A 14430-nucleotide genomic window follows, 5' to 3' on the forward strand; every position below is an offset into this window, starting at 1 on the left:
CACAGAGGGGCTGGACGGGGGTCACTGAGGGGCTGGACGGGGGGAGGGGACACAGAGGGGCTGGACGGGGGGAGGGGTCACAGAGGGGCTGGACGGGGGTCACTGAGGGGCTGGACGGGGGGAGGGGTCACAGAGGGGCTGGACGGGGGGAGGGGTCACTGAGGGGCTGGACGGGGGTCACAGAGGGGTCACAGAGGGGCTGGACGGGGGGAGGGGTCACTGAGGGGCTGGACGGGGGAGGGGTCACTGAGGGGCTGGACGGGGGTCACAGAGGGGCTGGACGGGGGGAGGGGTCACTGAGGGGCTGGACGGGGAGGGGGTCACAGAGGGGCTGGACGGGGGGGGCGGGGGTCACAGAGGGGCTGGACGGGGGGAGGGGTCACTGAGGGGCTGGACGGGGAGGGGGTCACAGAGGGGCTGGACGGTGGGGCGGGGGTCACAGAGGGGCTGGACGGGGAGGGGGTCACTGAGGGGCTGGACGGGGGGGCATGGGTCACAGAGGGGCTGGACGGGGAGGGGGTCACAGAGGGGCTGGACGGTGGGGCGGGGGTCACAGAGGGGCTGGACGGGGGGAGGGGTCACTGAGGGGCTGGACGGGGGGAGGAGTCACAGAGGGGCTGGAAGGGGGGGCGGGGGTCACAGAGGGCTGGAAGGGGGGGCGGGGGTCACAGAGGGGCTGGACGGGGGAAGGAGTCACAGAGGGGCTGGAAGGGGGGGTTTGGACGGGGGGGTTGGATGGGGGTTCGAGGGGTTGGACGGGTGGGTTGGGTGGGGGATTGGGTGGGGGGGTTGGACGGGGGGGTTGGACGGGGGGTTGGGTGGGGGGTTGGATGGGGGGTTGGGCGGGGGGGGAGGGGGTTGGACGGAGGGGTTGGGTGGGGGGGGTTGGACGGGGGGTTGGGCGGGGGGGTTGGGTGGGGGGTTGGACGGGGGGGGTTGGGGCGGGGGGGTTGGGCGGGGGAGAGGGTTGGACGGGGGGTTGGGTGGGGGGTTGGATGGGAGGGTTGGGCGGGGGGGACGGGGTTGGACGGAGGGGTTGGGTGGGGGGGTTGGACGGGGGAGTTGGGTGGGGGGTTGGGTGGGGGGTTGGATGGGAGGGTTGGGTGGGGGGGTTGGACGGGGGGGTTGGACGGGGGGGTTTGGACGGGGGGTTGGACGGGGTGGTTGGGCGGGGGGTTGGACTGGGGGGTTGGGCGGGGGGTTGGACTGGGGGGTTGGATGGGGGGGTTGGGCGGGGGGGGAGGGAGTTGGACGGGGGGTTGGGTGGGAGGGCGTTGGACGGGGGGGTTGGGTGGGGGGTTGGACTGGGGGGTTGGGCGGGGGGTAGAGGGTTGGACGGGGGGTTGGGTGGGGGGTTGGACTGGGGGGTTGGGCGTGGGGGAGGGGGTTGGACGGGGGGTTGGGTGGGAGGGCGTTGGACGGGGGGGTTGGGTGGGGGGTTGGACGGGGGGGTTGGGCGGGGGTTGGGTGGGGGGTTGGACGGGAGGGGGTTGGGCGGGGGGGAGGGAGTTGGACGGGGGGGTTGGGCGGGGGTTGGGTGGGGGGTTGGACGGGAGGGGGTTGGGCGGGGGTTTGGACGGGAGGGTGTTGGGCGGGGGGGAGGGGGTTGGACGGGGGGTTGGACGGGGGAGTTGGGTGGGGGGTTGGGCGGGGCGGGAGAGGGTTGGACGGGGGGTTGGGTGGGAGGGGGTTGGGCGGGGGTTGGGTGGGGGGTTTGGACGGGAGAGGGTTGGGCGGGGGGGGAGGGGGTTGGACGGGGGGGTTGGACGGGGGAGTTGGGTGGGGGGTTGGGCGGGGCGGGAGAGGGTTGGACGGAGGGTTGGGTGGGAGGGGGTTGGACGTGGGGGTTGGGTGGGGGGTTGGACGGGAGGGTTCGGCGGGGGGGAGGGGGTTGGACGGGGGGGGTTGGGTGGGAGGTTGGACGGGAGGGTTGGGCGGGGGGGAGGGGGTTGGACGGGGGGGATGGACGGGGGTTGGATGGCGGGGGTTGGATGAAGGGGTTGGGTGTGGGGTTGGACGGGGGGGTTGGGCGGGGGTTGGATGGAGGGGTTGGGTGGGGGGTTCTGGGTGACGGGAGGTTTGGGCGGGGGGGGAGGGGGTTGGACGGGGGGGTTGGGCGGGGGTTTGGACGGGAGGGTTTGGCGGGGGGGGGGAGGGGGTTGGACCGGGGGGGGGTTGGGCGGGGGTTGGACGGGGGGGTTGGATGGAGGGGTTGGGTGGGGGGTTGGACGGGGGGGTTGGGCAGGGGGAGGGGGTTGGATGGGGGGGTTGGGCAGGGGGGGAGGGGGTTGGACGGGGGGGGTTGGGCGGGGGCTGGGTGGGGGGTTGGACGGGAGGGTTGGGCGGGGCGGGAGAGGGTTGGACGGGGGGTTGGATGGAGGGGTTGGGTGGGGGGTTGGACGGGAGGGGGTTGGGCGGGGGGAGGGGGTTGGACGGGGGGTTGGGCAGGGGGGGTTGGGTGGGGGGTTGGGCGGGGCGGGAGAGGGATGGACGGGGGGGTTGGGCAGGGGGGAGGGGGTTGGACGGGGGGGTTGGGCGGGGGTTGGGTGGGGGGTTGGACGGGAGGGGGTTGGGCGGGGGTTGGGTGGGGGGTTGGACGGGAGGGGGTTGGACGAGGGGGTTGGGTGGGGGGGAGAGGGTTGGACGGGGGGGTTGGGCAGGGGGAGGGGGGCGTAGACATGAAGGTGGGACGCGGACATTGGTCAGTTCCCTTTGCTCTCTCTGAAATATTTAACGTCACCGAGTGAGAGGCAGACGGGACCTCAGCTTAAATTTACAGGTATTACAAACCGGACCAATTAGGAGCTGAAGGCCCCTTGGCCTCCCGATCCTGCCCCACTCACCAATGTGATCCTGGCTGATCGAATCCTCAGCCCCGCATAGCTACCAACCCATGATAACCTTAAATCCCCTCGCTAACCCCGATAACCTTTCACCTCCTCGTTAATCGTGATAACCTTTCACCCCCTCGCTAACCCCGATAACCTTTCACCTCCTCGTTAACCCCCGATAACCTTTCACCCCCTCGTTAACCGCGATAACCTTTCACTCCCTCGCTAACCCCGATAACCTTTCACCTCCTCGTTAACCCCCGATAACCTTTCACCCCCTCGTTAACCGCGATAACCTTTCACTCCCTCGCTAACCCCGATAACCTTTCACCTCCTCGTTAACCCCCGATAACCTTTCACCTCCTCGTTAATCGTGATAACCTTTCACCCCCTCGCTAACCCCGATAACCTTTCACCTCCTCGTTAACCCCTGATAACCTTTCACCCCCTCGTTAACCGCGATAACCTTTCACTCCCTCGCTAACCGCGATAACAATTCACCCCCTCGTTAGCTGCGATAACCTTTCACTCCCTCGCTAACCCTGATAACCTTTCACCTCCTCGTTAACCCCCGATAACCTTTCACCCCCTCGCTAACCCCGATAACCTTTCACTCCCTCGTTAACCCCTCTAACCTTTCACCCCCGATGCACAATCAATACTCTCGAGACCACGAGGAGTCATATCGATTCAGCTTCAATCAGATAGAACTGTACCCAGCAGCGATGTTACAGAAGTGAAGGCTGCTGGGACGGCATCGGTTCTTATACCCCGCCTCTCAGGGCGGGGCTATGTACATTATCCAATGGTAGACCCCGCGGCCTAGCCAATGGTCATTCACCTCTCCAGTACTGCAATACCTGGTATTACCACAACCCCCTCGTTAGCCCCGATAACCTTCCACCCCCTTGTTAACCCGGACGCCCTTTCAACCCCTCGTTAACCCCGATAACCTTTCACCCCTCGTTATTAATAATCTATATTCATTGACCACTGTCTGGTGAAGAGGGATCCAAAGATTGATGACCCTCAGAGAAAACAATTTTCCTCATCTGCATCTTCGACGGGAACCCATGAGACCAGAACACATCGGGGCAGAATCAGGCCACTCGGCCCATCGAGTCTGCTCCGCCATTCTATCATGGCTGATATTTTCTCATCCCCATTCTCCTGCCTTCTCCCCCTAACCCCTGATCCCCTTATTGATCAAGAACCTATCTGCGAGAGCCCCTCAGGAGCGTTTTGTTTTGAACCAGTTCTAGCCTATCCCACACAGGAAACATATTTCCAGCTCCACTCTGTCAAATCCCCTCAGCATCTTTCAATGAGGTCCCCTCAATCTTCTCAACTCTGATGGATAAAGGCCCAACATTTCCTCGCAAGATAACTCCCCCCATCCCAGGAACGTGGCGCTGCAGTGATAGGCCCAGAATGGAGCCTGGGTGTTTCCTGCTCTATGAGGCGTGGTCAGGAGGCAGAGTGAATGGGCTGACCTCATACACAGCAAAGCCGATGGTGTGCATATCCTGGCCGTGTCTGCGGCGTCTGCGCCGGTCTTTCTGCATCAGAGCGCACAGGAAGCTGCAGGCAATCTCGTCATCCTCGGGATCATCATCCTCCTCGTCCAGTGTGATCTTAAACTGCGGGTTGATCCAAAACGTAGCTTCGGGAAGAGAAGGAGACAGAGTCAGATAGAGGGAGGAACAGGGGGGGACAGAGGGAGGAGACAGGGAGAGGAGACAGTGTCAGATAGAGAGAGAAACAGGGGGGACAGAGAGAGGAGACAGAGAGAGGAGACAGAGAGAGGAGACAGCGAGAGGAGACAGAGTCAGATAGAGGGAGAAACAGGAGGGACAGAGAGAGGAGACAGAGAGAGGAGACAGAGTGAGGAGACAGAGTGAGGAGACAGAGTGAGGAGACAGAGTCAAATAGAGGGAGAAACAGGGGGGACAGAGAGAGGAGACAGAGAGAGGAGACAGCGAGAGGAGACAGCGAGAGGAGACAGAGAGAGGAGACAGAGAGAGGAGACAGAGTCAAATAGAGGGAGAAACAAGGGGAACAGAGGGAGGAGACAGAGAGAGGAGACAGCGAGAGGAGACCGAGTCAAATAGAGGGAGAAACAGGGGGGACAGAGAGAGGAGAAAGAGAGAGGAGACAGCGAGAGGAGACAGCGAGAGGAGACAGAGAGAGGAGACAGAGAGAGGAGACAGAGTCAAATAGAGGGAGAAACAAGGGGAACAGAGGGAGGAGACAGAGAGAGGAGACGGAGAGAGGAGACAGTGTCAGATAGAGGGAGAAACAGGGCGAGACAGAGAGAGGAGACAGAGAGAGGAGACAGAGAGAGGAGACAGTGTCAGACAGAGGGAGAAACAGGGGGGACAGAGGGAGGAGACAGAGAGAAGAGACAGAGAGAGGAGACAGAGAGAGGAGACAGAGAGAGGAGACAGAGAGAGGAGACAGTGTCAGACAGAGGGAGAAACTGGGGGGACAGAGGGAGGAGACAGAGAGAGGAGACAGTGTCAGATAGAGGGAGGAACAGGGGGGACAGAGGGAGGAGACAGAGAGAGGAGACAGTGTCAGACAGAGGGAGAAACAGGGGGGACAGAGGGAGGAGACAGAGAGAAGAGACAGAGAGAGGAGACAGAGAGAGGAGACAGAGAGAGGAGACAGAGAGAGGAGACAGAGAGAGGAGACAGAGTCAGATAGAGGGAGAAACAGGGGGGACAGAGGGAGGAGACAGAGAGAAGAGACTGAGAGAGGAGACAGAGAGAGGAGACAGAGAGAGGAGACAGAGAGAGGAGACAGAGAAAGGAGACAGAGAGAGGAGACAGAGTCAGATAGAGGGAGAAACAGGGGGGACAGAGGGAGGAGACAGAGAGAAGAGACAGAGAGAGGAGACAGAGAGAGGAGACAGAGAGAGGAGACAGAGAGAGGAGACAGAGAGAGGGGACAGTGTCAGATAGAGAGAGAAACAGGGGGACAGAAAGAGGATACAGAGAGAGGAGACAGAGAGAGGAGACAGTGTCAGACAGAGGGAGAAACAGGGGGGACAGAGGGAGGAGACAGAGAGAAGAGACAGAGAGAGGAGACAGAGAGAGGAGACAGAGAGAGGAGACAGTGTCAGATAGAGAGAGAAACAGGGGGGACAGAGAGAGGAGACAGTGTCAGATAGAGAGAGAAACAGGGGGGACAGAGAGAGGAGACAGTGTCAGATAGAGAGAGAAACAGGGGGGACAGAGGGAGGAGACGGTGTCAGATAGAGGGAGGAACAGGGGGGACAGAGGGAGGAGACAGAGAGAGGAGACAGAGAGAGGAGACAGTGTCAGATAGAGAGAGAAACAGGGGGGACAGAGAGAGGAGACAGAGAGAGTACACTGAGAGAGTAGACAGAGAGAGTAGACAGCGAGAGGAGACGGTGTCAGATAGAGAGAGGAGATAGAGAGAGGAGACAGAGAGAGGAGACAGAGCGAGGAGACAGAGAGAGTAGATAGAGAGAGGAGACAGTGTCAGATAGAGGGAGAAACAGGGGGGACAGAGAGAGGAGACAGTGTCAGATAGAGGGAGAAACAGGGGGGGCAGAGAGAGGAGACAGAGAGAGGAGACAGTGTCAGATGGGACAGGGGGGACAGAGAGAGGAGACAGTGTCAGATAGAGGGAGAAACAGGGGGGACAGAGAGAGGAGACAGTGTCACATGGAGGGAGAAACAGAGGGAACAGAGAGAGGAGATGGAGAGAGGGGACAGAGAGAGGAGGCAGTGTCAGATAGAGAGAGAAACAGAGGGGACAGAGAGAGGAGACAGTGTCAGGTAGAGGGAGAAACAGGGGGAGAGAGAGAGAAGAGACAGAGAGAGGAGACAGTGTCAGATAGAGGGAGAATCAGGGGGGACAGAGAGAGGAGACAGAGAGAGTACACTGAGAGAGTAGACAGAGAGAGTAGACAGCGAGAGGAGACGGTGTCAGATAGAGAGAGGAGATAGAGAGAGGAGACAGAGAGAGGAGACAGAGCGAGAAGACAGAGAGAGGAGACAGAGAGAGGAGACAGAGAGAGGAGACAGTGTCAGATAGAGGGAGAAACAGGGGGAACAGAGAGAGGAGACAGAGAGAGGAGACAGTGTCAGATAGAGGGAGAAACAGGGGGAGACAGAGAGAGGAGACAGAGAGAGGAGACAGTGTCAGATAGAGGGAGAAACAGGGGGGACAGAGAGAGGAGACAGAGAGAGGAGACAGCGAGAGGAGACAGCGAGAGGAGACAGAGAGAGGAGACAGAGTCAAATAGAGGGAGAAACAGGGGGGACAGAGAGAGGAGACAGAGAGAGGAGACAGTGTCAGATAGAGGGAGAAACAGGGGGGACAGAGAGAGGAGACAGATAGAGTAGACAGAGAGAGTAGACAGAGAGAGTAGACAGCGAGAGGAGACAGCGAGAGGAGACAGTATCAGATAGAGGGGGAGACAGGGGGAAACAGAGAGAGGAGACAGAGAGAGTAGACAGAGAGAGGAGACAGAGAGAGGAGACAGAGAGAGGAGACAGAGAGAGGAGACAGAGAGAGGAGACACAGAGAGGAGACACAGAGAGGAGACACAGAGAGGAGACACAGAGAGGAGACACAGAGAGACAGTGTCAGATAGAGGGAGAAACAGGGGGGACAGAGAGAGGAGACAGAGAGGGGAGACTGTGTCAGATAGAGGGAGAAACAGGGGGGACAGAGAGAGGAGACAGAGAGAGTAGACAGAGAGAGTAGACAGGGAGAGGAGACAGCGAGAGGAGACAGTATCAGATAGAGGGGGAGACAGGGGGAAACAGAGAGAGGAGACAGAGAGAGGAGACAGAGAGAGGAGACAGAGAGAGGAGACAGAGAGAGGAGACAGAGAGAGGAGACAGTGTCAGATAGAGGGAGAAACGGGGGGGGACAGAGAGAGGAGACAGAGAGAGGAGACAGAGTGAGGAGACAGTGTCAGATAGAGAGAGAAACAGGGGATAGAGAGAGGAGACAGTGTCAGATAGAGGGAGAAACAGGGGGGACAGAGAGAGGAGACAGAGAGAGGAGACAGAGAGAGGAGACAGTGTCAGATAGAGGGAGAAACAGGGGGGACAGAGAGAGGAGACAGAGAGAGGAGACAGAGAGAGGAGACAGAGAGGGGAGACAGAGAGAGGAGACAGAGAGAGGAGACAGTGTCAGATAGAGGGAGAAACAGGGGGGACAGAGAGAGGAGACAGAATGAGGAGACAGAGAGAGGCGACGGAGAGAGGAGAGAGAGGAGACGGAGAGAGGGGAGAGAGAGAGGAGACAGTGTCAAATAGAGAGAGAAACAGAGGGGGACAGAGAGAGGAGACAGAGAGAGGGGACAGAGAGAGGACACAGAGTCAGATAGAGGGAGAAACTGGAGCTGGAGCTGGATGAACTTCGGATCATTCGGGAGGCAGAGTTGGTCATAGGTAGAAGCTTCAGGGATGTAGTTACTCCGAAGAATCAAGATTGGTGACGGTGGGAGGGGCTGGGAGGAAGCAGTCAGTACAGGGATCCCCTGTGGCCGTTCCCCTTAGTAACAAGTATACCGCTTTGGATACTATTGTGGGGGAGGACTTACCAGGGGTAAGCCATGGGGTACAGGTCTCTGGCACAGAGTCTGTCCCTGTTGCTCAGAAGGGAAGGGGGGAGAGGAGTAGAGCATTAGTCATTGGAGACTCCATAGTTAGGGGGATAGATAGGAGATTCTGTGGGAACGAGAGAGACTCACGGTTGGTGTGTTGCCTCCCAGGTGCCAGGGTGCGTGATGTCTCGGATCGTGTTTTCGGGATCCTTAAGGGGGAGGGGGAGCATCCCCAAGTCGTGATTCACATAGGTACCAACGACATAGGTAGGAAAAGGGATAGGGATGTAAGGCAGGAATTCAGGGAGTTAGGGTGGAAACTTAGATCTAGGACAAACAGAGTTATTATCTCTGGGTTGTTTCCCGTGCCACGTGATAGCGAGACGAGGAATAGGGAGAGAGAGGAGTTGAACACGTGGCTACAGGGATGGTGCAGGAGGGAGGGTTTCAGATTTCTGGATAATTGGGGCTCATTCTGGGGTCGGTGGGACCTCTACAAACGGGATGGTCTGCACCTGGACCAGAGGGGTACCAATATCCTGGGGGGAGAATTTGGGATGGTTTAAATTAGTTCAGCAGGGGCTTGGGAACCTGAATTGTCGCTCCAGTATACAGGAGGTTGAGAGTAGTGAGGCCATGAGTAAGGTTTCAAAGTTGCAGGAGTGTACCGGCAGGCAGGAAGGTGGTTTAAAGTGTGTCTACGTCAATGCCAGGAGCATCCGGAATAAGGTGGGTGAACTTGCGGCATGGGTTGGTACCTGGGACTTCGATGTTGTGGCCATTTCGGAGACATGGATAGAGCAGGGACAGGAATGGTTGTTACAGGTGCCGGGGTTTAGATATTTCAGTAAGCTCAGGGAAGGTGGTAAAAGAGGGGGAGGGGTGGCATTGTTAGTCAAGGACAGTATTACGGTGGCAGAAAGGACGTTTGATGAGGACTCGTCTACTGAGGTAGTATGGGCTGAGGGTAGAAACAGGAAAGGAGAGGTCACCCTGTTAGGTGTTTTCTATCGTCCTCCGAAAAGTTCCAGAGATGTAGAGGAAAGGATTGCAAAGATGATTCTGGATAGGAGCGAAAGCAACAGGGTAGGCATAGAATTTACAGTGCAGAAGGAGGCCATTCGGCCCATCGAGTCTGCACCGGCTCTTGGAAAGAGCACCCTACCCAAGGTCAACACCTCCACCCTATCCCCACAACCCAGTCCAACACTAAGGGCAATTTTGGACACTAAGGGGCAATTTACCATTTATCACTAAGGGCCAATCCACCTAACCTGCACATCTTTGGACTGTGGGAGGAAACCGGAGCACCCGGAGGAAACCCACGCACACACGGGGAGAATGTGGAGACTCCGCACAGACAGAGACCCAAGCCGGAATCGAACCTGGGACCCTGGAGCTGTGAAGCGATTGTGCTATCCACAATGCTACCGTGCTGCCCAAAGTTAGGTAGTTGTTATGGGGGACTTTAACTTTCCAAATATTGACTGGAAACACTAGAGTTCGAGTACTTTAGATGGGTCCGTTTTTGTCCAATGTGTGCAGGAGGGTTTCCTGACACAGTATGTAGATAGGCCAACAAGAGGCGAGGCCATATTGGATTTGGTACTGGGTAATGAACCAGGACAGGTGTTAGATTTGGAGGTAGGTGAGCACTTTGGTGATAGTGACCACAATTCGATTGGATTTGTTTATTGTCACGTGTCCCGAGGTATAGTGAAAAGTATTTTTCTGCGAGCAACTCAACAGATCATTAAGTACATGAGAAGAAAAGGGAATAAAAGAAAATACATAATAGGGCAACACAAGGTACACAATGTAACTACATAAGCACTGGCATCGGGTGAAGCATACAGGGTGTAGTGTTAATCAGGTCAGTCCATAAGAGGGTCATTTAGGAGTCTGGTAACAATGGGTTGAAGCTGTTTTTGAGTCTGTTCGATTAAGTTTACTTTAGTGATGGAAAGGGACAGGTATATACCGCAGGGCAAGAGTTATATCTGGGGGAAAGGCAATTATGATGCGATGAGGCAAGACTTTGGATGCATCGGATGGAGAGGAAAACTGCAGGGGATGGGCACAATGGAAATGTGGAGCTTGTTCAAGGAACAGCTACTGCGTGTCCTTGATAAGTATGTACCTGTCAGGCAGGGAGGAAGTGGTCGAGCAAGGGAACCGTGGTTTACTAAGGCAGTCAAAACACTTGTCAAGAGGAAGAAGGAGGCTTATGTAAAGATGAGACATGAAGGTTCAGTTAGGGCGCTCGAAAGTTACAAGTTAGCTAGGAAAGACCTAAAGAGAGAGCTAAGAAGGGCAGCACGGTAGCCTTGTGGATAGCACAATCGCTTCACAGCTCCAGGGTCCCAGGTTCGATTCCGGCTTGGGTCACTGTCTGTGTGGAGTCTGCACATCCTCCCCGTGTGCGCGTGGGTTTCCTCCGGGTGCTCCGGTTTCCTCCCACAGTCCAAAGATGTGCGGGTTAGGTGGATTGGCCATGATAAATTGCCCTTAGTGTCCAAAATTGCCCTTAGTGTTACTGGGTTATGGGGACAGGGTGGCGGTGTTGAGTTTGGGTGGGGTGCTCTTTCCAAGAGCCGGTGCAGACTCGATGGGCTGAATGGCCTCCTTCTGCACTGTAAATTCTATGATAATCTATGAAAGAGCCAGGAGGAGACATGAGAAGTCTTTGGCAGGTAGGATCAAGGATAACCCTAAAGCTTTCTATAAACAAATGCCTAGGGTAAGAGTAGGGCCAGTCAAGGACAGAAGTGGGAAGTTGTGCTTGGTCAGTATTTTTCGTCAGTATTCACACAGGAAAAAGACAATGTTGTCGAGGAGAACACTGAGATTCAGGCTACTACACTAGAAGGGCTTGAGGTTCAGAAGGAGGAGGTGTTCGCAATTCTGGAAAGTGTGAAAATAGATAAGTCCCCTGGGCCGGATGGGATTTATCCTAGGATTCTCTGGGAAGCTAGGGAGGAGATTGCTGAGCCTTTGGCTTTGATCTTTAAGTCATCTTTGTCTACAGGAATAGTGCCAGAAAACTGGAGGATAGCAAATGTTGTCCCCTTGTTCAAGAAGGGGAGTAGAGACAACCCCGGTAACTATAGACCAGTGAGCCTTACTTCTGTTGTGGGCAAAATCTTGGAAAGGTTTATAAGAGATAGGATATATAATCATCTGGAAAGGAATAATTTGATTAGACATAGTCAACACGGTTTTGTGAAGGGTAGGTCGTGCCTCACAAACCTTATTGAGTTCTTTGAGAAGGTGACCAAACAGGTGGATGAGGGTAAAGCAGTTGATGTGGTGTATATGGATTTCAGTAAAGCGTTTGACAAGGTTCCCCATGGTAGGCTACTGCAGAAAATACGGAGGCATGGGATTCAGGGTGATTTTGCAGTTTGGATCAGAAATTGGCTAGCTGGAAGAAGACAAAGGGTGGTGGTTGATGGGAAATGTTCAGACTGGAGTCCAGTTACTAGTGGTGCAGCACAAAGGTCTGTTTTGGGGCCACTGCTGTTTGTCATTTTTATAAATGACCTGGAGGAGGGCGTAGAAGGATGGGTGAGTAAATTTGCAGATGTCACTAAAGTCGGTGAAGTTGTGGACAGTGTGGAAGGGTGTGACAAGTTACAGAGGGACATAGATAAGCTGCAGCGCTGGGCTGAGAGGTGGCAAATGGAGTTTAATGCAGAAAAGTGGGAGGTGATTCATTTTGGAAGGAATAACAGGAAGACTGAGTACTGGGCTAATGGTAAGATTCTTGGCAGTGTGGATGAGCAGAGAGATCTCGGTGTCCATGTACATAGATCCCTGAAAGTTGCCACCCAGGTTGAGAGGGTTGTTATGAAGACGTACGGTGTGTTAGCTTTTATTGGTAGAGTGTCTGAGTTTCGGAGCCATGAGGTCATGTTGCAGCTGTACAAAACTCTGGTGCAGCCGCATTTGGAGTATTGCGTGCAATTCTGGTCGCCGCATTATAGGAAGGATGTGGAAGCATTGGAAAGGGTGCAGAGGAGATTTACCAGAATGTTGCCTGGTATGGAGGGAAGATCTTATGAGGACAGGCTGAGGGATTTGAGGTTGTTTTCTTTAGAAAGAAGAAGGTTAAGAGGTGACTTAATTGAGGCATACAAGATGATCAGAGGATTGGATAGGGTGGACAGTGAGAGCCTTTTTCCTCGATTGGTGATGTCTAGCACGAGGGGACATAGCTTTAAATTGAGGGGAGATAGGTATAAGACAGATGTCAGAGGTAGGTTCTTTACTCAGAGAGTAGTAAGGGCGTGGAATGCCCTGCCTGCAACAGTAGTGGACTCGCCAACACTAAGGGCATTCAAATGGTCATTGGATAGACATATGGACGATAAGGGAATAGTGTCGATGGGCTTTAGAGTGGTTTCACTGGTCGGCGCAACATCGACGGCCGAAGGGCCTGTACTGCGCTGTAATGTTCTATGAAACAGGGGGGACAGAGAGAGAGGAGACAGAGAGAGGAGACAGAGCGAGGAGACAGAGAGCAGAGACAGTGTCAGATAGAGGGAGAAACAGGGGGACAGAAAGAGGAGGCAGAGAGAGGAGACAGAGAGAGGAGACAGTGTCAGATAGAGGGAGAACCAGGGGGGACAGAGAGAGGTGACAGAGAGAGGAGACAGAGAGAGGAGACAGTGTGAGATAGAGGGAGAAACAGGGGGACAGAAAGAGGAGGCAGAGAGAGGAGACAGAGAGAGGAGACAGTGTCAGATAGAGGGAGAACCAGGGGGGACAGAGAGAGGTGACAGAGAGAGGAGACAGAGAGAGGAGACAGAGAGAGGAGACACAGAGAGGAGACACAGAGAGGAGACACAGAGAGGAGACACAGAGAGGAGACACAGAGAGGAGACAGTGTCAGATAGAGGGAGAAACAGGGGGACAGAAAGAGGATACAGAGAGAGGAGACAGAGAGAGGAGACAGTGTCAGATAGAGGGAGAAATAGGGGGACAGAGAGAGGAGACAGAGAGAGGAGACAGAGAGAGGAGACAGTGTCAGATAGAGGGAGAAACAGGGGGACAGAGAGAGGAGACACAGAGAGGAGACAGAGAGAGGAGACAGAGAGAGGAGACAGAGAGTGGAGACAGAGAGAGGGAACAGAGAGAGAAGACAGAGAGAGGAGACAGAGAGAGGAGACAGAGAGAGGAGACAGAGAGAGGAGACAGAGAGAGGAGACAGTGTCAGATAGAGGGAGAAACAGGGGGGACAGAAAGAGGATACAGAGAGAGGAGACACAGAGAGGAGACACAGAGAGGAGACACAGAGAGGAGACACAGAGAGGAGACAGTGTCAGATAGAGGAGACAGAGAGAGGAGACACAGAGAGGAGACAGTGTCAGATAGAGGGAGAAACAGGGGGGACAGAAAGAGGAGACACAGAGAGGAGACAGTGTCAGATAGAGGTGACACAGAGAGGAGACACAGAGAGGAGACAGTGTCAGATAGAGGGAGAAACAGGGGGACAGAGAGAGGAGACAGAGAGAGGAGACAGAGAGAGGAGACAGAGAGATGAGACAGTGTCAAATAGAGGGAGGAACAGGGGGGGACTGTGAGAGGAGACAGAGAGAGGAGACAGAGAGAGGAGACAGGGAGAGGAGACAGGGAGAGGAGACAGGGAGAGGAGACAGGGAGAGGAGACAGAAAGAGGAGACAGAGAGAGGAGACAGAGAGAGGAGACAGAGAGAGGAGACAGAGAGCGGAGACAGAGAGAGGAGACAGAAAGAGGAGACAGAGAGAGGAGACAGTGTCAGATAGAGGGAGAAACAGGGGGACAGAGAGAGGAGACAGAGAGAGGAGACAGCGAGAGGAGACAGAGAGATGAGACAGTGTCAAATAGAGGGAGGAACAGGGGGGGACTGTGAGAGGAGACAGAGAGAGGAGACAGAGAGAGGAGACAGGGAGAGGAGACAGGGAGAGGAGACAGAAAGAGGAGAAAGAGTCAGATAGAGGGAAAAAGAGGGAACAGAGAGAGGAGAC

General features: G+C 55.7%; 1 protein-coding gene across 1 annotated transcript in view; it reads right to left on the minus strand.

Moving 5' to 3' along the window:
- Positions 1 to 4285: 4285 nt before the first annotated feature.
- The window catches only part of LOC140411518 (calpain-1 catalytic subunit-like), a 250389-nt gene continuing 240244 nt past the window's right edge, over positions 4286 to 14430 (minus strand). The window contains exon 11 of the mRNA XM_072500605.1: positions 4286 to 4494. Coding sequence (XP_072356706.1) covers positions 4286 to 4494 — 209 coding nt within the window. The remainder of the gene's footprint in view (positions 4495 to 14430) is intronic.

Source organism: Scyliorhinus torazame, chromosome 4, assembly GCF_047496885.1.
Source record: "Scyliorhinus torazame isolate Kashiwa2021f chromosome 4, sScyTor2.1, whole genome shotgun sequence".
In the NCBI taxonomy this organism is placed as follows: domain Eukaryota; kingdom Metazoa; phylum Chordata; class Chondrichthyes; order Carcharhiniformes; family Scyliorhinidae; genus Scyliorhinus; species Scyliorhinus torazame.